Source organism: Pholis gunnellus (assembly GCF_910591455.1).
Source record: "Pholis gunnellus genome assembly, chromosome: 4".
NCBI lineage: Eukaryota > Metazoa > Chordata > Actinopteri > Perciformes > Pholidae > Pholis > Pholis gunnellus.
Window position 1 is genome coordinate 18085068 of NC_136530.1, and position 25377 is coordinate 18110444.

Consider the following 25377-nt stretch of genomic DNA (forward strand, 5'->3'; position numbering starts at 1 on the left):
AATATGTTACACCTCTGTGGTGCACCCTGATCACCTGTGGTTGTCTATTTATGAGTATCAAATCTGCAGGGGAAAAAATCCGGGGTGGTGTAGCCACAGTTATCAAGAAGAAATTTAACCTGGGGAAATGGGATAACATATTGAAAACTACATGCAATAAGTAACAAGAAGTATTCTTATTATTAGATAGTAAGAATAACAACAAGAACAATGATATAAGTGTGTTTATTGTTATTATTCGTATTGTTGTTACTAGTACTACTAACTTATTTGATCGTATTATTGTCTACAACACTATTATTACTTTTTTATAATATTTGCTGTCACTATTATTACTGTGAGCCATAAGACCATAATATGCGGTTGAAAACTCCACAGCAAAAAGCTAGTGTGTTGGCTTTGAGTTAAGATGTTCTTTCTCACCTACATGTGTATACATGTTAATGTATTGTTATTATTATAGTGTGTGTATCTTTACATTTCCCCTATCGGGATATACTGTATACAACTGCTATATATTTTCATATATATTTATATGTTTGTTATGTGTAGGCTGTTATTGTTATTATATTATTCATAATATGTATAGTACATACAGCAGTATGATTTAGAAGTCACTGTACTACCCCAACTATTAAGAATGCAGGGTTTAAATGTCATTTTTTATTTAATTTTTATTTATCTCATTTAAATTGTCATATTTCTCCTTCCATAACTAGCCTGTCTTTGCGCTGCTAAAAAGTAAAATCCTTCCCCCCTGGGGATCAATGTCTTATCTTATCTTATCAAATTGTGGGCTGCTGTGCGAAAACAATTAGGTGTCACGCCCACTCACACAGGATCACGCTTTGGTATCATTTTGTCTGTGCACTGGGGTGATACGATAGTGGGATCCTGTTGTAACTTCTGAATTTAAAAATGATTTGTATGGTTTGAATGATAACTGAGGCGACATGTTTTACCACTGATACATCATACCCAGCTTCTCTGTGTATACGAGTGTGTTTGTGTGTGTGAGAGGACGGGAGGAGGGCCCCGGACACACACAGCGTGGCTGCAGCAGTGCCGCAGCAAGACAACTCGTCCAGTCGACCAGCAGTTCAGCTGCTCACACCATCCTCATCCTGAGCCCGTCTGACTGGACACTTTGGACATATATTCATGTAACTGTACACGTTACCAACCCACAGCGCGAGAGGATTCATTGTCGGTGCGGCGTAACGGTTACTGTCACGTGAAGCTGACAGACGGAAGATAACAGCCTGCTTCACCCGGCGCCGGGAGCCACCAACCCGGCCGGAGGGGACCGATGGGGCTGGCTGGATGAAATGCTAGCTAACTAGCATTAGCCTCTCAGACCAGCATCATCCTCACCACTGACGCCAACTCTACAGGGTGAGCTACCAATGCTAGAGTCACATTTGTAACCTTTAATAGACAAACGGCTTAGTTTAATGCTTAGCATATATTTACCAACAAGATGATGACAGGCTCAGCGTAAGCGGTTAAGCTAACGTTAATAAACAAGAGAGCTAGCTAACGTTAACCATTTACAAACTGGTGTGCGTTAATTTAGTCGGAAGAGTTGTGGTAAACCGACATGTATAGAGTAAACTAATGTAATTGTTATGCTATATATATATATAATAATAATAATAATAATAATATATATATACATAACGTTATGCATATTCATATAATTGGTGCTGTCACCTGTGAGCTGTCATCCACAAACACACAATCTTAGCCAGCCTGCTACTAGCAAGTGTGACTCCTCTGTAGGTGCAGAGAACGTGTGTGATGTTGTTTGTGTTTTTGTTTCCTCTACTCCAAACACATGCTTCTGTGACAGCGTGAAGATGGACTGAAACATGAAAGGTGGAACTGTCCCATCATCGACATAGGTATGCTCATCAAATGCCTCTCTTCTGTTGACAGTCCAGCAAAAAGGCATTTTATATCTAACAGTTAGTGCTTCTTGTAGCCGACAGTTGATAGTTAATAGACAATATGAAATTGAAAATCGAGAATGTGTTCATATGTTGATCGTGTTTTCTAAACCTTCTTATAACTACGAATGTTGCAGAGACTGGGCATAGGTTTGATCTTGCCAGCCAGCCACTGCTAGTCTACACAACGAGCTAATGCTATTTGTACATTTGTGTTTCAGTATTCAAAGCCAGCTTGTGTCTCTAGGCCAATGTTTCCCCATTCCCCACATCCTGTGTTGTGAGGAAACTTCCTCTTTTGTCCTAAAGTGCTTAGCTGCATCCTGATCAGGGTCGCAGATCTCAGAACTGCTCAATGGCTTGTTTGTTTTAACTCAGTGTTTTCCCCGTTGTAGCTTGTTTTTGTATGTTACCCTTCTTTGTATGAAGTTTGCTGTTTTCCTTTTTTAGTTATCACTTTCATGCATCTTTGTGTCAGTCACAGCTTCAAACTTAAACTCGGTGGACACTTTTTCTGTCAGATAAAGGATCTATGTCTAAATTGCAGCTCGTACATCATGTAGCCATCCACCCATCCGGCCCCTAGATGCTTAACCTGGTAAGTTTTGTATTTGCAACAGCAAAAGTAGAGCAGCCCAGGCAGCCTTCTCCTTAGCAGCCTCCACCGTCTGATAGTCAGACTAAATTACCTTTTTTTCTTTTTTTTAATTCGATCAAGAAAATATGCAGAATTCAGAGTTTTTATTTCTGTGTGTCCCCCTTCAGACAACCAGATGTTTAGATTGTTGCTATTTTTGTAGCCATTGTTCTGGCTCTGGCACAAGAAGTTGATCTTAATCACTGCTACAAAAGCACAGATAGACTTGGTTGCTTTTCCAACCAGGACACCATACCTACTTGAATTACTGTAAAACTGTGAGATGTGGGTGGTGATTCAGAAGCTAATGTGCTCCAAAGCCAGCAAGTATATTTAAACCTACCGGTATACCATTTATATTCCCTAGGGTGCCCTCCCAGTTAAATCAAACCCCCAAAAGCATTTTCAAATGTCTGGTGCATGAGGGCATCCTGCCAGGTGCCTTTACACTTGCATCTGATCTGGGACCTGTGGGCCATGTTGTTTGGTGAACTAGACTCATAGATTATGAAAGTAATATTGTAAAAGATATCGTGTGGGATTTTGATTATTTTATTGATAGATCCAGTTGTAGTTCTTAGGCGATTCACTTACCTTAACTTATCTGAGTCCTCTCGCTTTTGAAATGAAAGGTAAAGGTTCCTACCTGCTTGGCCACTATATCCTTATGCCATTTGCTCATTTTTATTTTCTCACTGAAAGTGCCAACCAACCCTTGTTAAAAAGGTCAAATATTGTTCAAATGCACCAGTAGTTTCTTAATCCGTATGGGTTAAGTAGTGCTAAAAGTGTAGTTTATTGATTCAGTAATCAGTTATGAGTTCTTTAAGGATTTCAATCTGTTATCTTCAGTATAGTTTGCCTTTTTACATTCCTATATAAGTGCATTTATAATGTTGTAATAGGGACCTAGTGAACGTGAGGAAACACAAGAAAGTACATGCCAGTACAGAGCTGTTTTCAGGGTGTGTGTTTTGTCTTCTAGATTATTTGAAGTGACTATTTTTGCTCAAAATATCTTGCTCTACTTCAGATGTAAAGCTAATCTAGTGTAGACAGCTAGTATAATTACGACAGAGTATAGCTACCACAATTGCAAGAACTATGCTAAAGAAGAAGGGCAACAAAACATTAATGTTGTGAACGAAATGGATATTGGCCTGATGAATGATGATTTTAATAACCATTGGTTTTCTTCGCACCCTGATTTCTGAGAGTTGTTTATGACCATAAGTTGGCTCAAGGTTAGTGGTTTTCTAAGAGCCCTGCCCACACAAACACATACTTTCCCATCACTGTGTCACAATCTGTTGCCGTTGAGTCACTGTGTTGTTTTTGTTGGACATAAGCAGACTGTCTAAAATTCTTGTGTCAATGAAGTCCCAGGAGACCCAGCTATTTCCCAGTACTCCGTGAAAGAGAATTGAATGAGCTAATGTTGACTGGTGGAAATAAAGCTACAAGCTAGGAAGCATTTTGACTTATCGTGGATCATTTTTCTTTGTGAGAAGTTGTGTTCACAAATTAAACTACAGACCATCTTGAGATGGTGTCAAAACTCAGTCACACACAGACTCGCACGGTGAAAACAATACCACGGTCGCTCTCACGGCTGGTACTTAATGTATCTTTGATAATCAATGGAGGTTTAGGGAAAAAGCCAGTATTGAGTAAAGATATTGGACTGTACTCTGTGACATTTCATAAATCATTTGCTAGGTGTGCATCGCTTTGTGTAAATGTCAAATTAATGGCAGAATAAAAGTAATGTACCAGTATTTTTTGGCTTTTATTACATTTATTAGATATACGCTGAAGATTGAAATAAAAAGGGATAGATAGAGGGGACGACATGCAGCAAAGGGCCCACGTTTTGATCCTCTGACTATCAGAAAGACCTTTTGCCTCAAACATGGTTCCATTTTTTCCATTCACTTTTGGATAAACAGCATGTTTTTGGTTGATCTGAATGGGTCTGTCTGATATCTGACCTGGCTTTCCTTTGCAGATAATCGACCGAATTTCCATGTAGTTACACTTTGATTCTTTTTGGGAAACCAGTCTACGCCTCTCTACCCTCGACCGACCAGAGTTAAATGCTGGTCTAACTGGCTTTGGTATGAAAAGATGAGCTCATATCCCTTTAATAACTAGAGGACTTCTATAATCATATTGTTTGTATTGGTGTGGAGGTGTTGTAGCGGTAATACCTTTTCTTATAAGTGAATTCTTAAAAGTGATAAGAATTACATTTGATATTGATTCTGCTTATAAATGGACTAGAGTCTTTACAAGTTGATGCTCTTTGTATGGTTGAGCAGACACTGGGCAGCAGATTGGAACAAGCTATAGGACTAAACCCCCCCAACCTAATAATAACTTCATCTTCACATGAGATTGTTGGACCAAACAGATGTGATTTGCAGGATGAGTTAAAAACATCTGTCTCTACCTTCAGTTCAATCAGGAGAGACTTGATTAGAATTTAACAATGATTTATTATACATGCATAAAATATGAATAGTGCAAAGTCTTTGGAGATTGGACTCCATCCCGAAGTACTATCACCGAGGGTGGGGAGGCTGAGGTCCGATAAGGCCTAATCCCCCCTGGAGTCCAGGCACTGGTGGTGGTGGTGATGAAAGGAGTCGCTGCAATCGGATGATGAATGAGGAGCATGACTGTGATGCTGACTGGAGGTGACTCGGGTGGAGGAGGGTCGTATCTGCGTAGAGCTGAAATGACAACTGACAGCAGCAGAGAAGAGAACACTTTTTAAAGTTTGACAGCTACGATGTGATTGGCTTCCAGGAAACTGTGCAGAATCCGGTTGGTTAACTTAAAGTGAACGCCACAATCAGCTGATAGAGTAATCACAGGGAGAGAGAGATTACTAATGAAAAGAAGAGTAAAGATAGTCTTCCTGACTGAACTTAAGCTTCAGTTAATTGTTCGGTGTGACGGGAGTGTAAGGGTAAACTCATTGCTTTCATTTCAGTTGAAAAGTGCCTCTGACTGTAGATGTTTCACATCACTTTAACTTTGAGGACAAGTAGAGATGACTTCCAGCCCGGTCTTTAGTTTTACTCATGCATGGACATGAATGCACGTCTAAGCATTTTTGAAGACAAGCATTGTGGCTTTCTGTCATCACCCACTTAATAGATGAGTAAAGTTTCTGATGACATTTGATGTGCACCAATTGGGTCACCTTGAAAGTGCAGCACATGCACCTTTGGACAATGTGTGTCAGTTGGTAAGCCCTGTTTCTGACTTAGTTACTATACAAACAACACTCTTTTAGCCTGAACAAAGCATCAAGTTAACTGTATTTAACAAACAAACTGCTCCTCAGTTTCTTTTTGTACATTAAGTATCACCACTGAGGCTTGAGTTTAAAAGGCCTCAGCCTGTGCTTTACACAAAGAGGTTTCAGAACGTTCGTTCTTGAAAGTGTTGTTGTCTTTCAGGTTGTGCTCGACAGCTTAACTGTGTGACTGAGCTCGGAGACAGAGAGGAAGATGCCTCCCAGGCCGTCCTCGGGGGAGCTATGGGGCATCCACTTGATGCCTCCCAGGTATGACCCACTTGATGAATATTGTGGATAAGTGCATTATATAATTTGTTTTGAGTACATATGCCTCGACAATTATTAGCCTGATGTAATTTCATGTTATAGCAAATAAAAAAAATCTAAAAAAATACACATGCAATGTATGTATTATATATATATATATATATGTTCCTGGTTGGGTGTTAAGACATTATTAATAGTGTGAAAGTTAATAATCTACACATTATAGTGATGCTGAGCGTGTCTGCAGGATCCTGGTGGACTGCCTGCTGCCCAACGGAATGATTCTGACCCTCGAGTGTCTCCGAGAGGCCACGCTCATCACCATCAAACATGAGCTGTTCAAGGAGGCCAGGAAGTATCCGCTCCACCAACTCCTGCAGGAGGAGACGTCCTACATCTTCGTCAGTGTTACACAGGTAAGAGCTCCCAATCTCAACTCAAAGATTTGGTCGGCATCTATATATCTAAATAAGTAAATATGTTAAAAGTCCATTCTTGAAAGTGTGATGGCCTCAGAAAAGCTGTTTGTAAAGGAGAATAGTAATATGTCTGTTTTGTTTGTTCTGCCTGCAGGAAGCAGAGCGGGAGGAGTTCTACGATGAGACCAGAAGACTATGTGACCTCCGACTCTTCCAGGCCTTCCTCAAGGTCATTGAACCAGTTGGTAACAGAGAGGAAAAGATCCTCAACAGAGAGATTGGTGAGACGACGTTGGTTCTGTAGTAGCTGTTGTTGGGTTTTTGTCTCAACAATGAATTACCGGTAAAATATAGTTTGGAACATGTGACACATTCAAAAGATGTTTTCATGTTTAATTAAGATGAAATATTTTGCCTGAGATGGTAAAATAGTTGGAAGACTTAAAGAGAATTTTTTCATTTTGCAAAATACATAAATCATAGTTAGTAGTTTTTCATTTCATGGAAAACACAAAAGATGCTAAACATTTTCTGTGAATCACTAGTTCTTTAGCTGAAGAAATCTAAGTAGAATATTTGGCGGCTTTAACTACAAGTTACGTCGTGAATAAAAAAAATAAAAAAATATATATAAGCTATATTATTGGGCTAATTATAAGCTTGATGTAATAAGCAGATAAGGCTGCCCCGAATACAATCTTTGGGGCTTCCGATGCTTCAGTGAGAAATAATTGATGACATTCAGAACTTTGACGAGGGGGTGCAATTTAAGCTGTATCAATCTCTCGCGCACACACACACACACACGCACACACACGCTCGCGCATGCACACACAGGAGAGAAGAGAGAGAAAGCTTCACGAGCGTCAGTCGCCTCACCATTAACTCACTCAGCTGTTAAGTAAGAGAAACAGATCTCAGTCAGATGCTTTTCTTCGTCAAGGATTTCATTTTTTTATTGAAACGAAAACGGCTACAAAATGTGCAATAATCACATCAAATAAATCACAACAACAGCCCATAAAAATGTATTTGCTCATATGTAGGTCTATATACAAATTAATAAATAAATAAATACGCTGTACCCTGTTACAACATTTATTAAGACTGTGTGTATCGATCTCTTCTGGGACAGCACACAGCCAGCAGCGCTATCCGTCTGAGAATAACTCACAATAAGCAACATTGATGCCTAATGAATGTGAAATTACTATTCCTTAGTTCATGTGATATTTGGGATTTTTGATGTAATGCATATATTAAAAAAAACAGATGCATTCAAATACTAATTTGGACATCGATTACCAAAGCTGTGAAGTGGAAGCTTCAATACATTTGGGTCATCCTTATAAGCAGAACTGATGAACTAAAGATACTTGCATTTGTTGTGGATTGTTGTTTTAGGTGTTTTAGGAAACTGCAGTAGATAGAGGAGGAAAACATGGTTCTAAACAGACCAATCCAGCCAAAAATTGCCTTGAAAAGACTAAAAATAAAAACCTCGCTCTACTTTCTGTTCTGTCAGGTTTTGCCATTGGTATGCCTGTGTGTGAGTTTGACCTCGTGAAGGATCCCGAGGTTCAGGACTTCAGGAGAAACATCCTGAATGTTTGTAAGGACTCTGTGGAGCTGAGAGACGCCAGCGGGCCCCACAGTAGAGCGCTCTATGTTTACCCACCGAATATAGAATCCACACAGGAACTTCCCAAGCACATCCATAGCAAACTGGACAAAGGTAGGCAACAGCTTCAGTCTTCTATTGTTCTTCCGTGCATAATCCATCCGGTTTTACAGGAAAAGGAAAGGGGGCTAAAATAAGATGTAGAAAATTATTATTATTACACAAATAACTTAAAGACAACAGGGACCAAGAAGGTTTTAGTCTGCCATCAATACTTAATCGCTACTAGCCAGCCTTAATAACAATGGATAGGAACTACAGTAATGAGCAATGAATTGATTGAGGTGCTGCTATCGTGGAGGTCGATACAATACCCCCAAACCTCAATGATTAAAGATGGATGGTTATTGTTTCTGGGTTGCTTTGTGAGTGAAATCAGATTCATTGATTCTTTTTTTCTCAGCTTTCCTTTATTCTGTGTGTCTTTTTGCAGGTCAGATTATTGTTGTGATTTGGGTGATTGTTTCTCCGAACAATGACAAACAAAAGTATACATTGAAGATCAACCACGACTGTGTCCCTGAACAGGTGGGATGAATATGTTCTAAAGTGAAAAAGACAATGAATCAATCATGAGCCACCCTCATTTTTCGACTCAACGTGAGGAGATTGAAGGGTGTCTAATGCAGGCTGTGGGCATGTATCTCGTCCTAAAGGTGATTGCAGAGGCCATTCGTAAGAAGACACGCAGCATGCTGCTGTCCCCAGAGCAGCTGAAGATGTGTGTTCAGGAATATCAGGGTAAATACATCCTCAAAGTGTGCGGCTGTGATGAGTACCTGCTGGAAAAGTACCCCATCAGCCAGTATAAGGTAAGAGATATATGGAGAGGAATGTATCTACTTAGAAATAGAAATCATGACCTTAAATGACGTTAAAAAGCATGTAAAATGTTTTTATCAGGTGGTAAATGTTAGTTTCTTAGTTTAATGGCTCAAACTGAAGAAATGCAGGCATAGTTGGGTGCAGTCTGCACAGAAATCCATCAAACCATGCTCTAAGATGAGTCAGGCCGATCCATGTCAGGATATAGCCAAACGCCTGATCCATTCCAGATCCTTTATTCACTTTAATTATTGTGGAAATGTCAAAACAACATTGCCTGTCATTCAAATACTGGAACCATTTCCTCATGCACAGCGATGTGAGCCCATGCTCAGAGTCCATGTGAGCCAAATCAAAGTAGAAGATGCACTCTTTCCTCTACAGCTGCTGGAAAATGACCGGCTGATATCACTCGCTACACTTACGCACCCTGTAACTCTAGCAGCTCTGTGTGCTTTTGTTCCAACTGTCCTCTGCGTCATTCCCTCTCTCTGTCTCTCTCCCTCTAGTATATCCGTAGTTGCATCATGCTCGGCAGGATGCCTAACCTGATGCTAATGGCTAAGGACAGCCTATACACTCAGTTGCCAACAGATAACTTCGTCATGCCGTCCTACTCTCGACGCATCTCCACGGCCACATCCTATATGAACGGCGAGGCAGCTGCCAAGTCGCTGTGGACCATCAACGGCACCCTGCGAATACGAATCCTCTGTGCCACCTATGTTAACGTCAATATACGGGACATAGACAAGGTGGGCACGCACAGTTACAGGAATAGACCATTGTCTGTGTTGATCAGTCAACCTGACTAATGCTTTGTTCTTACAGCGATGGTAGGAGAAGACTAGAAGTAGCCAAAGAGAGAGGAATTATCTTTTATGATGAATGAATGATTCATTTTTGGTTATTTCAGTTGCGCACAAGTGTCCCATCTTCCAAGTACCTCACTCCCTGTAGAAACAAGCAGCCATTTGTACAGGTCTCCTGTGAACAGAGACCTTTAGGAAAGTAGTTCTGGTAGCTCATGTTGGTGTGCTGTCATGAATTATTTGTGTAAATGGAATGTTTTCACGAATAAGCCACTATAACGATCATTTAACACAACGGCTGTTACACGCTGAGACAAGCCGTTCAACCGGCAAATCTTTTAGAAATGTTATAGTGAAGATATATATCATATCTTTTATTAATGTTATTTTTCTCGTTGCCTTTTGCTTCTCTTGTATATTTATAGATATATGTGAGAACAGGCATTTACCATGGAGGTGAACAGTCGTGTGACAATGTCAACACACAGAGAGTACCCTGCTCTAACCCCAGGTAGGTGTCCACCCTTCATTACAAAACCTTTCATTTCACTACAGGACTCTTGAATCACAATCACTTTATTTGTTACGAGTTTTTCTTAATATAGTTACAACACACTTAGACTACTCTTACTAAACAGGGAGAAATAATTAGATTAAATAAAATGAATCCGTTATGGCACCCACTAATGGAAATAACTACTACTTGAAATCACTTTCTCCTTTTATCACTGAAATGGTGCTTTAGGGTATTTATACTGCTAATTTACTTTAAGCAGTCTAAGGCAGGAGGGTAACGTTAACAGTTTACTGCTGGCAAGTAACACTAAACTGCTGTATTACATTACTGTTAAACCCCAGTCTGGTGCACTCTTATACCTCTGTAGAGTTAAAAAGAATATGTTGTGTAGGCCTGCACGGTAAAAACAGTAAAGAACAGTCCTACTTCAATATTTTGTGTCACTTTTTCTTAATTTCTAAAAACAGTATAAGGTGTCTGAGCATCCCAGTTTGATCCCAGAATTAAATAGCACAGCTTTCTTGAGGTCAGCTTCTTGGTGGGTGTTGCTTGCCCTATTGGCCTATATTTGAGTTTGTTTATGGCTCTTCCTGTTGGCCCCAGTCTCATAAATGAACTTGATGTCTCTTTCATTCTGTATCTACAGGTGGAACGAGTGGCTCACCTATGATATGTACATCCCAGACATACCCCGTGCTGCCAGACTCTGCCTCTCCATCTGCTCTGTCAAGGGCAGGAAGGGAGCCAAGGAGGTAAGATAGAGAGCAGTGAAAGAACTGCCTTAGAAGTGTCTTACTTACTAAGCCTTTTGGCTACAACTGTTCCATGTTTTAACAGTTGGGAATAATTATGGGAACGTAAAATACATTCCTCTACAATTTTATTGAGGGAAAATCCAAAAAATGAATAGTGAAAATGTCATTATATTATTTGAAACACAAAGAAACGGGCACAACAAAATATGATAGCAGAGAGCAGACGACCACTATGTGTCTACATCTTTTATTCAACACTAGCATGCTAAGCCATCCTGGAGGGCTTTATATGTACAGGTACCTTTTGTTTATGTGTGTGTGTGTGTCTGTGTGTGTGTGTGTGGTATTAGTATATGAAGCTATCCTATGTGTCAGTCTGTCTGAGTATACGTGTCCAAGGTGAATGGGAGCTGTGGTATCAGCTTTAACTCTGTTTAATTACTAATCAGCCATCGGCACTGTGTTGGCAGACAATATCAACAGAAACGTAATCGGCAGAAGGGACTTTTCCATTCATGTTAGAAGATGCTTCGCTTGCACAAGCCAAGTTGATGGCACGTTGTGAAATGGGCTACTTGTTCTCGCTCAAACTCGTATCGTAGTATTTGAACGGAAGATGGCTTACTCAGCAAAATGCGAAATCATAATTAGGGCTGAGAAGTTATCAGCTTAATATATCACATTTAAAAGTGAAAAAAGATGATGCTTTTTTCATGTCATTGGTGAAACATAATAGTAACAGATTCTAGATTAACTGTGTTTAGAAACCGTGTGGTGTTGGTGTGTATCTGTACTGTTGTATCTGTGCTTTGGGTCTGATACTCGTAACAGACACCCACACAGATTGATTTTTCTTTCATCTCTCTCTAGTGGAAAAACTGGAAGAGAGAGAGGTGTGTGTGTATAGGTGTGTGTGAGTGTGTCTGTGTGAGTGTATCAATGGATGCCAGACATGGATATTGTAACAGACACCTGGGGTGAGCCCTATCCAGTACCGCTCAGTGCTGGACTGAGTTCAGGTTTAGCGGATGCTCTTTCAAGCCCCACCTGAATGAAAGATAAACACTCCTCTACAGCTGCCTTTTGTTCAAGCACTTACTATAAATAGGTGTGTTTTGACTGGCTGTCTGCGCGTAACTCTGTCCGCCTCGCCATGTTACCTTTTGTCACCTTGTTCCATCGCTGCCCCTAAGTGAAGACTCACTCTGGGGTTGAAATCCCCTTTGTGAAGACTTACTTGGTAGCTTTGGTAGAAGGAGGACTGCAGTCTAAAGATTGTTTGATAACCTTTATATCTAAAGATGAAGCAGTGGTACATATTGCTAAGACCTTTCACTGTCCCTTGTGCCATAATCAATTATCACATAATCAAGAGCTAATAGAAAAGTCCCATTCAGAGTTTAATCAAATTTTACGCCAGTCCTACAGCAAATAACAGACTGTGCTGTCAAATACGACACCAGAATACAGCTGGGCGACATTTCATGGCTTGCTTACTTCACCTTTCAGGAAGAATGAGTGTAGGCGGGACATTCTAGCTATTACTGTTGTATTTTCAAACCTGTTAAAAGCCTTTAAAATCAATCAAAATCAATAAGAAGTTGTTCATCGTTATAACCCACTTACTGTATACTTGTAGTGCCGCGTTTGGTGCGAACGCACCTTAAGACCCTTTCAAATATTTTTTAAACCTGATAAAACAAACGAACACATTGAAGGCAGATTCATTGCAAACACCAAAGAGCGTCTCCTTTATCTTTATCTGCCTTATTGAAAAGAAAAAAAACGTAAGTTTTGGGATAGGGAAGCACTCAGCACCCTTGACCAATAGAGAGACTGAAGTGAAACTGAGATATCTATAAATGTTAACTTGTGGATACTTAGTCTGTACTTTCAATTGACTGAAGTACATTTTGTTTTTATTACACCCATTGACTAATGTACAAGTGTGTTTTCTGAGTGAGTGATTTACTGTGTTCTTAGCATAAGGAAGCCTTCATGAGATCATGTACTTACTTTCACACTGAGAGTCCCAGAATACGTTGGTGTTGAGAGCCTAGTCAAAAGTCAAAATGATTCACCATCTGTGTTTGTGTCTGATTCTCCCATGAGCTTCTCACATTGAAACTACTCGCTGTAAATTTGGAATCAGTGTTTCTCTCTCTCTCTCTCTCTCTTTCCCTACCTCTCTTTCTCCCTTTAGGAGCACTGCCCACTTGCTTGGGGTAATATCAACTTGTTTGACTACACTCACACTCTGGTGGCCAACAAGATGGCTCTGAACCTCTGGCCGGTCCCTCATGGCCTTGAAGACCTCCTCAACCCCATTGGAGTCACAGGATCCAACCCTAATAAGGTATTCAGATTCAGCCTCTTGCTTCAATGTTCATTGGCACTGTTCATGATCCATTTCAGAAATGAGGTATAAGAAAGTAACGGGTTTCCATATTCTAATCCATATTTAAAAAGTCTCAGGAGGGAGCCTGAGACTCTGTAATTGTTCTGCATATGATGAATAAAAAGTGGAACTTGAATTGAGAGTTTGACTGTTTTGTGAGATACTGTAATTTAATGATATCCTTTTAATCTCTGTTGTACAGGAAACCCCATGTCTGGAGCTGGAGTTTGACCACTTCAGTAGTTCAGTCAAATACCCAGATATGAATGCAGTAGAGGATCACGCAAACTGGACCATCTCGAGGGAACTGGGGTTTAACTACAACCTCTCCGGACAGGTATTAACCTGATCACCAGCCACCAACTAGTGGGCCAGAAACACAGCGAGTTGTTTTATGTTTTGAAACTCAAACACAAGTGAAGAAATGTCTATTGCGTAAGAGGCCTTGGCCATACAGCAGCAGGAGTGGGAGAGGTGTGCACTTTTGGACAACCAAATTAATAAACACTATTGTACTGATGACAGTCATGTGTGGCAAGTGTGAAAGCACACAATAAAGACAAAGTCCTTAGATGCAGCATTAAGGAACGTATCTACCTTCATATTCTCACTCTAAAGAGATGATTCATTTAAGTAACTTGACTCATGAGGCCCTAATGTGAGGTGTGGTTGTGTCCTTGTTGAAGGGATTCCATGTAATGACAATCTGCTGTATTAGTTGTGATGGTTGGTAGTGTGTTAGTAATGGGAACACGTGTAATTCTAGTTGGGTGTTATTGGATCTTTTGGGTAAATTATATGCGAGTGTTGCCTTTAGTGAAAGAGAGGTTTCATTAAATGCAGCACCAACACTCTCAATTCATGTTATAGCTCTTCTCAGTTCATTTCTAACATTTTATTTATTGACACATTTTGACACGAGTAAATTTAGGACAATAAGTGATTCGATAAATACGGTTATTTTTCAGCCAATCGATGAACTACGAGGACTCATTGTTGACTTTATAACTGAGTTGGTTCCAACACTTGCGTGACTCAGTAGTGCCACTGTGAGTTCCTCTGCCATGTGAGAGGATGTGAACAGTGTGAGACGATGTGATAAGTTATTCATGATGTGTGTGTCAAATGTGAGGAGTGCCCAACTGTGTAATGATGATATCATTGCGGCTTGTTCCTGAGCAGAAAATAATTAAAATCATTTAAAATCATTAAAATCTAAACTGACATGAATCAGACTTGATTTGGTTAAGGAGTATGATTGGGCATAGGACAATTTAAATGTTATGCTCTTGACAAAGCGATGGGCAAAAGAAAAAAGGGATTCAGGATTTGAGGGCATTGTCTGGTTTTTAACAGCCTGAGACTTACGCAGAATGTTCTCAGCATCTGGCTGCATCACTGTTCAACTGTGCTCTGACTCTGTCACAGTTTCAATGTTCACTGGAAACATTTCAGAACTGGATTGTCTGTTATTCTGCAGCCATGATAATCTTTTGTTTTCTATACCTTCTCTGCAATCACTAATGTTAGACGTCAATATAGCCGATCTCAGCACAACTCCTCTCATTAGTCTGTATTTTTGTTCATTTTGTTAGACGATTGTAAAATAATGATTCAGTCTGCAGCTCAGCAGCTTGGTGACGACTGCTGTCCAACATTGTATTCATGAGCCGTGATCAAATTGCATTCCCGTTTCATAAAAAAAAAAACATGAGTGAAAACAACTAAATTGTGAATTTGGCTGCATTAAAACACAGCAATGGTGATCAGAGAGCAGGAGGAGACGGGACGTTTTTCTCCTGTCCTGCTCCCACTAACTATGTATCTGTGAAGATTAAGTTAGAAACAAAGGAAACACATCAATAGAATGAATTTATTTCAAGTCAATTGCCAGAAAAATACAGGCATTTAAATACATTCACAAATACATTTCAAAAACAGACCTGGAGTTCAGTTCAGTAAACCTTGCGCACTAATTTAGAAGTGTGGTTGAACTTCTGACCAGAACTGTGGTCCACATGGCTGAATACTTATAATATTATTATATTATAGTACAAGATTTGGAAAGATTTACAGCAAATAGACATGCATCTTTTTTAATGTGGGATGTTGTAATTGGTCTTTTGGATACTGTGCGATGCAAGAGAGCTGGACCGCACTGTTGATTTATTTATGAAGATAGCATAGTGTTGTGTATTAAATAATTCCTTTATCTGTAACGTGAGTTGTTTGAGAAGCTTCTCTAACAGTAATGGGTCTTAATGGATAACAGTTGTTAATGTTCCAAGCTATTTTTGTGTCTCATAATGACTGCGTGGCTGAATATTCAGACAGGCAAATATCTTTTAAATTACTGCTACAAAGATACTGTGATACATGGAAAAAAAGTAACAAATGGAGGCTCTAACAATAAACGACAAAGTAATGATGCCAGTTATTCTGCTTCATTACGATAAAAGAGGTTAACATAATAACTTGTGTTACTCTGTGTTTTATTAAAGAGTAAACGTGGGCAGGGATCAGGGTCCCGTATAGTACCTTGAAAAACATGACGACCAACAGGCAATTAGGGCAGTGTTAGCAATGTAATAACGCAGCGTTTGAAGTATTTCCTTCCGGATATGTTTCAGAGCAACCGGTCGGCCAGAGATCACGCCCTGACAGAGAGCGACACCGAGCAGATGAGACAGCTGAGTAACAGAGACCCTCTTTCAGAAATCACTGAGCAGGAGAAAGACTTCCTCTGGAGACACAGGTAAATATAACACTTTACTACTTTACCGTATAGCACGTAAAGTACTACTTTATGTAGAACCATAGATTGCATAGAGTGGCATCACACAGGTCAGACTTGTATGTAGCTGTATGTAAAATCTGTAAAGAACTTTAGTTTTCATCTTGTATGCAGGCTGTAGATACGTTAAAAACAACTGATTGAGACTTAATCTGGCATGCAAAACACGGTAATTATCCGCTTTCTCTTTCTCTATCAGGCACTACTGCATGAACATCCCGGAGATCCTTCCCAAGATCCTTCTCGCTGTCAAATGGAACTCCAGAGATGAAGTAGCACAGGTGATGCCACTTCATTCATAGTTCATTGTCCCTTCTTCGATAAACAAGAAGGAACATAAAGAAAGAGTATTTTTACTGGATTCTGAGAAATGGACATAGAACAAGTCTTGGCTTGTTAGGACCAAATGAAAAGCAGTAAAAGATTTATTCCATTCCTCCTTTGACTATTCATGTCAACTTTGTTTTTAAACTGATTACATCTACCAAAATACTTACCCTAATGCTCATACTCTCTATGAATAGTGTGTGATGAGTAATAATTCATATTTCTTGGTTTGTATGTTTCCCAGATGTATTGTCTGTTGAAGGAATGGCCGTCTATCCGTCCTGAGCAGGCCATGGAGCTGTTGGACTGTAACTACCCAGACCCCATGGTCAGGCACTTTGCTGTACGCTGCCTTGACAAATACCTTACTGATGACAAACTGTCCCAGTACCTCATCCAGCTTGTACAGGTAGGTCTGACTGAGAGTCTGGACCATCAAGGAACTGATTGACAAAATCATGGGGTAAAAAAGGAAGACAGTGAGGAAATAAGAGTGCTATGACTCAAGTGGCTGTGGAGTACTTTTCTCCAGCCTGGGTGTCCTTGGTAGCCAGAGTTATATCCGTTGGAAAGCAATCTTTCTGTAGTGTAAAAGACTTTCCGGTGTGCCTTAGGTTGTTTTTGTGCTTGATGTACAGAGACTGCATGGTGAGAGACATTATAAAGTCAGAAATGACTAATCTGAACCTCCTCTTGCTCTTTCCCTCCAATCTTCCCTTCCTCTCCTCTCCTCCTGCTCTAGGTATTAAAATATGAACAGTATCTTGAGAATCCCCTGGCCCGTTTCCTCCTGAAAAAGGCCCTGACCAATCAAAGGATAGGTCATTTCTTCTTCTGGCATCTCAAGTGAGTCACCTTTCAGATTGCTTTTTCTTCATGTTTGTGTACCTTCCTTCCTCTGTGTCTTTCTAGACAGCTAAAAACTCCTCTTGCCTCCCTGCTTCTCACTCCCTCCTCTTTGTGTCCTCCTCACAGGTCAGAAATGCACAATAAAACAGTGAGCCAGAGATTTGGGCTGCTGCTGGAGGCTTACTGCAGGGCGTGTGGCATGTACCTGAAACACCTGAGCAGGCAGGTCGAGGCCATGGAGAAGCTCATTAACCTCACTGACATCCTTAAACAGGAGAAGAAGGATGAGACGCAGAAGGTAAGGAGAGAGGCAACAAACACACTTACACACACACACACACAAACACTTGTACACTCACACACAGGAACGTGTTATTTTATGTTTGTTTAAATTTTACGTTATTTGTCTTTTACATTTTAAAATTAATTTGAAATATTAAAATCTGGACTCCAGAGAAATCATTGGTTTAAATACTGAAATACATGAGCAACAATAACAATGACATAGCATAAAAAATGTATGCACACAACATTTTATTTATATGTTTGTCATAACTCATAATATGTAACATGCACATACCTCTCGAATGCAGTCATTTGTAGGAGTGTGTATCCGTTTGTATGTGTGTGTGTGTGTCTTGTGGAGGTCCAGATGCGGTTTCTTGTGGACCAGATGAAGAGACCGGACTACATGGATGCTCTGCAGAACTACACCTCTCCTCTCAATCCTGCTCACCAACTGGGAAACCTGAGGTTAGAAGCAATAGTGAAAGAGCTTTTGTGTGTGTGCGTGTGTGTGTGTGTCGTGGTGTTTGTATATGAATAAGTGGGGTTGTGAAACAAGATTGACATTATCTAATAACTTTGATTTGTGCATAGGTTAGATGAATGCAGGATCATGTCATCAGCCAAGAGACCGCTGTGGCTGAACTGGGAGAATCCTGACATCATGTCTGAGCTGCTCTTTCAGAACAATGAGATCATCTTCAAAAATGGAGATGGTAACACACACACACACACACACACACAGAGAGACAAAATACATGTTTTTCCTCTTATTTGTGCTATTTTATCAATCGAGACTGTTTTGCTGTGAGTTGCTGAGTGTTGGAGATATCGGCCGTAGAGATGTCACTCGACTCGTGGCGCTCAAAGCTCAACCTCGTTGTGAGCAGTTTCATGTAGGAACTATTTTCTTTCTACCGAACTACATCTGCCAAATGTATCACCACGCAGAAGGAAGCATTTATCTACTCACGGACGAGAGGCTAGTGCTCGTATCAGCGCAACATGTCAACTTTAATGGCTCCCCCCTCGGCTGAGCTGTAACGTGAGCTAGCTCAGTGTTGCTAGGTGAGCTAGCAGCATCGGTTAGCTTCGTTCTGCGAGGGGGTACAATTGGCGAGTGTATCATATTGAAAGTTTTCTCTCACTCCGAGCACCGTATGCCATTAAAAGGAAATATGAAAGCGTTGGCTCGGTATGTACAGGAACACCAATTCACTGCTCCTGACTTGTGCTATAAAGCGAGGCAACATATTTCCAGTTCCAATCCTGAATGTTGACACAAGTTGTGAATTGTTGTTTCACATTCTGCAGAGCTTCTAGGTAATAGTTGTCTCCTATAATCAAACTAACTTGTCTTTATGTTGTGTTTGTGTATAATCTGTCAGTATCCACGGATGTTATTAACTGTAACTGCCTTCATTGTGTGTGTTTTTGTCATAGACTTGCGACAGGATATGCTGACGTTGCAGATTATTAAAATCATGGAGAACATTTGGCAGAATCAGGGACTGGACCTTCGGTACTTCTCTCTCTCCTATTATCTAAGTCTATGTGTCGTGTTTCTCTCACTCTGGGGCTAAGAACATATGTGTTGCGTGTCCCCAGGATGCTTCCGTATGGCTGCCTGTCGTTAGGAGACTGTGTGGGTCTCATTGAGGTGGTTCGCAGCTCCCACACCATCATGCAGATTCAGTGTAAAGGAGGCTTGAAAGGAGCCCTGCAGTTCAACTCAAACACTCTGCATCAGTGGCTGAAGGACAAGAATAAGGGCGAGATGTGAGTTCTTCTCTCCTGATCTTATTTGTTTACAGCATCATGGCACCATTAGGCATTAAAGAACTTTAATGTACATCTGTGTGGACCCCAAAAGGAAAATTGTTTAGAGGTACAGCCCATTTACTTGTTATAAAAATGCAAAATGAATGTCGCTGCTTACTTGCTTGTGTTTGTGTGTGCAGGTATGACATGGCTGTGGATCTGTTTACAAGGTCCTGTGCTGGCTACTGTGTAGCTACATTTATCCTCGGGATAGGAGACAGACACAACAGCAACATTATGGTCAAAGATGATGGACAGGTAACTTGTATATGCCTACACATAAAGCACTAACATTTTGGTGAAGGGTGGACAGGTTACAATTTTCACATAAAAATACACAATTTGAGATGTGATTGGCATTCAACCACCTGCATGCAGAGTTTACACATCGTCTTTTTCATTTTTTGTTTCATTTTAGTGAATTTATCAGGGATTTGTTATTGTCCGATACATGTTTAATAAAACAAATGTGTCTAAGTCGACACACGGTGGGTGTACAGTAGATTTTACTTTAGAGGAGGTTGACTTGTTAGAGAGAGTTACTGAAGTTTGACTTCCTGCTGTCTTTCTTTGTTCTGCTCTCGTCCAGTTGTTTCATATAGATTTTGGCCATTTCCTGGATCATAAGAAGAAGAAATTTGGCTACAAGAGAGAACGAGTTCCCTTTGTTCTGACGCAAGACTTCCTCATCGTCATCAGCAAGGGATCCCAAGAGTGTGCAAAGACCAAAGAGTTTGAGAGGTACTGCAGCATCTTAACTCCAACTCGTATCAGTCAGTCCGTGGGTTAGACGACTCCCAAATGTGTCTCTTCTTGTCCTGTTGTGAGATACTGCCACAGCAAAGCTTTGCTCTCCCTCCAGGTTCCAAGAGATGTGTTATAAAGCCTACCTGGCGATCCGGCAGCATGCTAACCTCTTCATCAACCTGTTCTCCATGATGCTGGGCTCCGGCATGCCTGAGCTGCAGTCATTTGATGACATTGCCTACATTAGGAAGACGCTGGCCCTGGAGAAAAGCGAACAGGTAATACAACTTTTCTGTGCTCTGATTCATTCTGCTCTCGTCTTATTTTGTGGTCTGGAAATAGTCTCAAGTCTCACATTTGGCTTCCTGAAACCTCTGCAAGGATTTTGTATCTACTTATTTATCGCTTTGATTTTTATTCTGCTCTGTGCAGGAGGCGTTGGACTACTTTATGAAACAGATGAACGATGCTCACCATGGAGGATGGACCACCAAAATGGACTGGATATTCCACACAATTAGGCAGCATGCACTGAACTGACCTCCTGCAAAGCAACAAAAAGAACACCAGTCCCACCCTGCAGTAACAGGAAGTTTGCAGCTTGACTTCATTTCTTTTTGTTTTTAACACCATTTTTATTTATCCGAACGAGGTTCCGTTGTCTCTTCGTTTTCTTGCCATTATCATCCGCCTTCTTCTGCGGTCTTGACGCCCTCACTTTACCCTTTACCTTTGCTGGAGTCGACAAGAGAGCATTGTCCTCATGTCCTATTGAAGATGTGCCCTACCTGGATGTTTGTATCCTCCGCTACTATGTTTGCTCTGTTGTCTGGGCCCCCCCCAACAGAAACAAACTGGATCACTTTTTTGGAGTAATTTGGCCCCTTACTCTTGCTGGACAAAACAGCGTAAAGAAGGTGCATCTGCCAATCTTTAAATGTAGCCACAACTTGCTGCCCTTCTGCTGTATTCCTTCTGCACTGTGGCTCCGCCTCAGAAAGGAGGTGCTTGGGAACGTTCTTTTTAATCGTATGTCTGCTGAGGAGATAGCAGGCACGAGGAACTTATCTGACACAATAAGTGTTTATCAAATTTGTTGCACAGTGCAGGATTACTGGAGCATGGGGTCTTCTGTGATGACTACCACTGCACAGTCTTCCACCACATCTGTGGTGAAGTTGCCCTCCTGAGCTGATTTGGTGTCAGCTTTTCCACCTTTTGAACCTTTTGTGAGAAAATGTCAAAGCTGAAAAACTGCAGAAGTCTCTGGGTTGCTTTGCTCTTCAGTCTCCCGGGCCTCGATGAAAAAGCAGTCCACCCTTGGGAACATTTGTTGGTGGTGCAGCTTTAGACTCTAATATAAACTTCAGGGTATTGATGCTTCTCCATAAAAAACAAAAACAGCACTTACAAATAATATACAGATTTAATATGCCTTTTTGAATTTATTTATGTATCCAGTTTCCTTCAGTTTCTACGTAAACAGTCAAAACCCAACTCTCCACAACCATTGCTATCGTAAATATAGTTTTTAGTATTTCTGTTTACCAATTTGCTTTCTTCTTCTGACTACCACAAGTGCAAAAACTTTATTTTTTTTCTCTCGATTATTTAGTTTTGGTCACATTTGTAAACTAAGACTGCTGATACCTTTTTTTTTTGCCTCCGTCACTTTTAAGGTAAACATCTCATTTGACCTCTCCAGTCTCACTTTCTATGACTATTGGGACCTATTTTAAGCCTCTGGCTGTCTGTTTCATTGGCGAGCAGAAGTCCAGGGCAATATTATGTCTTCCTGTTGATAAAATGCCTTGGCACAAAGCTCTACAAACGCTGCCTAAGCATGTTGTAGTGAGCGAACCACAACAGCACTTTTTAACATGAAAAGCTAGATCTGTCCTTCGTTGTGAATTATTTTTTGTATTTTTAACCATGTGAGGCTGATTGTCTTTAGCACATCTCCCATTAGAATGTCTTTATGTCGACTCATGATCAAAGTGCATTTTAACTTGTGTTTATCACATCTGGGGTATATTTTTTTTTATCCAGAACAGCGTTCAGTGAGCCCGTGACACTGGCAGTGTGTTGTGTACTGTTGTCATAGCCATGCTCTTTATATTAGAAGATTACTTCCTACAGGTTTCTCCCAACAGAATCATTTGAGCCTGTAGCTTTTTCAACATTTTAAAGTCAGTAAAATGGCAGTTGCCAAATCTTGAAATGAATCAAGTGAAACAGTGCACGTGGGCGAACCTTTGACTCGATTTGAACAAATCTTTCAAATTTGATTGGATGGTTTAAAAGTGGGCACACAGGAGCTGTGGAGTCTCCACCCACACCTGCCTCACCTGTTGGGTCAGGAAGCTAATAAATCAGACTTCAGCTACATTCTTTGGACATGTACACAACGTTTTCATGCCATTACTACTAATATATCACTTTGCTGGCTATGAGCCACTACAGCTGACGGTCAAGTGCGTTTTTATAGTTAAATCGGCTCGATCGTATTTAATTTGTTTAAGATGAGTCATCGAAAATATATTTTACGAGAAATTACAGATTTTTTTTTTTCTTCACATATTTGGCATATAACAGGAGGCAGCAGAACAATTAACAGAGGACACCGGGGCGCAGGATCACAGCTTGTTTAATGCATTTTTGTTTCATTGTGTCTTTGAAGCGGGCCACTGTCGCCTTGTCTGTTGAGAGAGGTAGTTTTCCCGGAAAGTATACTTACGTACGTTGTTTTGAAGGAGAACAGAGAACCTTGAGGGACAGTAAAGGAGAGAATGTATTTTTCATGAGCCCCAGACGCCTACACAATGTACCTAGGAAGATATGAAGATATGTGGATGTGCTCCTATAGCTAAACTGTTATCTTACTCACAGACAGTATGAAACTCAATCTGCCAGTAGGAAAGAAAGTCAGCACTTTGCCCGCTCACCTGTTGATTGTATGGAAAAGTCAAAGTGGTGGTCCGTTCTGATGTGATGTCACATCATTGCAGAATTAACTGCTGGAATGTATTTAATTGCTAACATGGACCCTTACGTGCACTCATCTTTTAATGTGTTTTTGTTTTTTGCATCATTCGTGTTTTCTCTCTTATGTCGGATGCAGTGCCACTAAACACACACGAGGTTATTAGCAGAGAGCTTTTCTCTTCCTCTTTCTTCTTTTAATGTGCCAAATCAGGCATCACTGAGGCCTATGGAAGCTAATGCTGGAATCACATCATGCAGTAAGGGATATCAGTTACGGACTTAAAAAAGAAAAGGGTTGGGCAATGCACTTAAAAAGACTAGTTGTTGTTGTACTTCTCAATGCCTTTTTGTCCAAAGGGACAGTGTAAGATGTTAGCCTAGTAAGCATGTTTCTCAAACAGCATAACCAGTTCTTCTGATGTACATTTTGAAGCAGCATTAAGCAGTATGTATGTATAGTTACAGTCAGACCTCTTTTCTGGTTATGTGTGTGTGTTTGTGTGTTTGTGTTCATTAATTGTCTTTCTGTACCGGTTGCAGAGCTTCATTGGCAGGCCCCAATGAAACCCCCCCACTGTATGTACAAGTCCATGTGTCTGTTTGGGACCACACTGAACTGCTGAAGTTGCGGTGTCTCTAAATCTTTTGTAAGCCCCCCCCCCCCCCCCCCCGCTGGCTGGTCTGTGCCAGAGAAGGAAACACGTGGACGTCTCTGCTTTGTCAGCAGAGACGTCACAAATCAGAACCGCAGACGTATTTCGTTGGTTTCAAGCTGAGATGAGAGTATGTGTATTGTACGTTAAGTAAGCACCGGTTGTTGAAGCTTTGTGTTTGTTTGATACTGGCAGTGATTGTTATTAGTGCCGCAGTCCTACATTTCAGAGTGAAGACACCATTACTTCTTGAACTAAAGTTGTTCTTGAGTCTAAATGTCTCAGATCAGGTTCAGTGAGAACTATGACAAGGTATTTTACAGGGTTTAATAAGATTTAATAATCTTAAATGTTCATCCTCAACCTCCAGATCATGAGAATCATGTCCAGCAGCTAAGTTATAGTTCTCACATCTCCTCGGAGCATGTTCGTTTGTTTGCACTGAATTGGTGCAGGAACGATATTGTTGCACTAGTATATTTAAAGCCTGTGTTTCAAAATCTGTCTGACAGTATTGATTGATCAGCGTCCTGCAGGAGATCGAGTATCACACAGTGAGACATAATTGATGTACAAGCTAGGGTGAAGTTTGAAATGGTTGAATATGTGCAGTGAAATACTGTTGGACTATCTTTGACGTTTCGTAGAGAGGAGGGAGCTCCCAGTCCTGTTCAGCCGCTCTTCAGTTGTTGCCCGTGCCTTGCGTAATGAATCATAGGATCTGAGCTCTGATTTCAACAAGAGCAGTGGACATAATAACATGAACACCCAGATGTAATGAAATTCAATGCAATATCCATGCAGTAAATACTACTTGCGTGTATTTATTCTACGGTGTTTTATGTTACTGTTTTTGTTTGTTTGCGTGATGGACAGGTGTTCACGTTATTCTGTCCACCACCTGTATGAATATGGGGCCTGGTATTAAGGGAATAAGTCTGTTTTTCTTTCTGTCAAACTCACTGTCACTGTTGTTTGTTTCAACTGATTGTGTTGTTAGAAAAGCCTTTTGAAAGAATGTCCAGGGTCTTAAAGTGCTTTAAAGAGCAACTATGAGTAATCATTACGGTTATTGATCCTTTGGGATCATGTGAGGCTTCTGAAGTGTCCTGAATTCTCACTTTGAAGAGAAGTATCGACTAAATGGTCTGTGGCTTCATGCTATTTTCTGTATGCAGTGTTAACTACATTATAGTGTTTTTGCTAATATATTTCCACAACATACCATGCTGTCAGAACCTTAACCTATACTATGAATGAATGTACAACGGGCCACTGTAGTGTTTTTCACAGCCTAACTGCATGAGATTTCGGTAAAGATTGTTTTTTTTTTGTTTTTTTTTAGT

At 40.5% G+C, this 25377-nt stretch overlaps 1 protein-coding gene and 1 long non-coding RNA gene across 2 annotated transcripts; both read left to right on the forward strand.

Moving 5' to 3' along the window:
• The first annotated feature begins 1856 nt into the window (after positions 1 to 1856).
• LOC306695243 lies at positions 1857 to 6108 on the forward strand. Its single transcript, XR_013767066.1, has 3 exons — positions 1857 to 1904; positions 2497 to 2547; positions 6057 to 6108. It is a non-coding gene; the product is annotated as an uncharacterized lncRNA (long non-coding RNA).
• Positions 6108 to 20933, forward strand: pik3ca (phosphatidylinositol-4,5-bisphosphate 3-kinase, catalytic subunit alpha; the record flags this gene model as incomplete). Its single annotated transcript, XM_079158438.1, has 24 exons — positions 6108 to 6163; positions 6411 to 6579; positions 6737 to 6863; positions 8108 to 8317; positions 8697 to 8791; positions 8920 to 9075; positions 9598 to 9843; positions 10326 to 10411; positions 11064 to 11169; positions 13376 to 13528; positions 13773 to 13907; positions 16201 to 16325; positions 16564 to 16645; positions 16936 to 17100; positions 17434 to 17537; positions 17667 to 17838; positions 18187 to 18293; positions 18420 to 18541; positions 19269 to 19347; positions 19434 to 19604; positions 19787 to 19904; positions 20236 to 20387; positions 20509 to 20671; positions 20826 to 20933. The coding sequence occupies 24 exons, from the start codon at positions 6108 to 6110 to the stop codon at positions 20931 to 20933; spliced, it is 3207 nt and encodes a 1068-aa protein (XP_079014564.1).
• Between the last annotated feature and the right edge of the window lie 4444 nt (positions 20934 to 25377).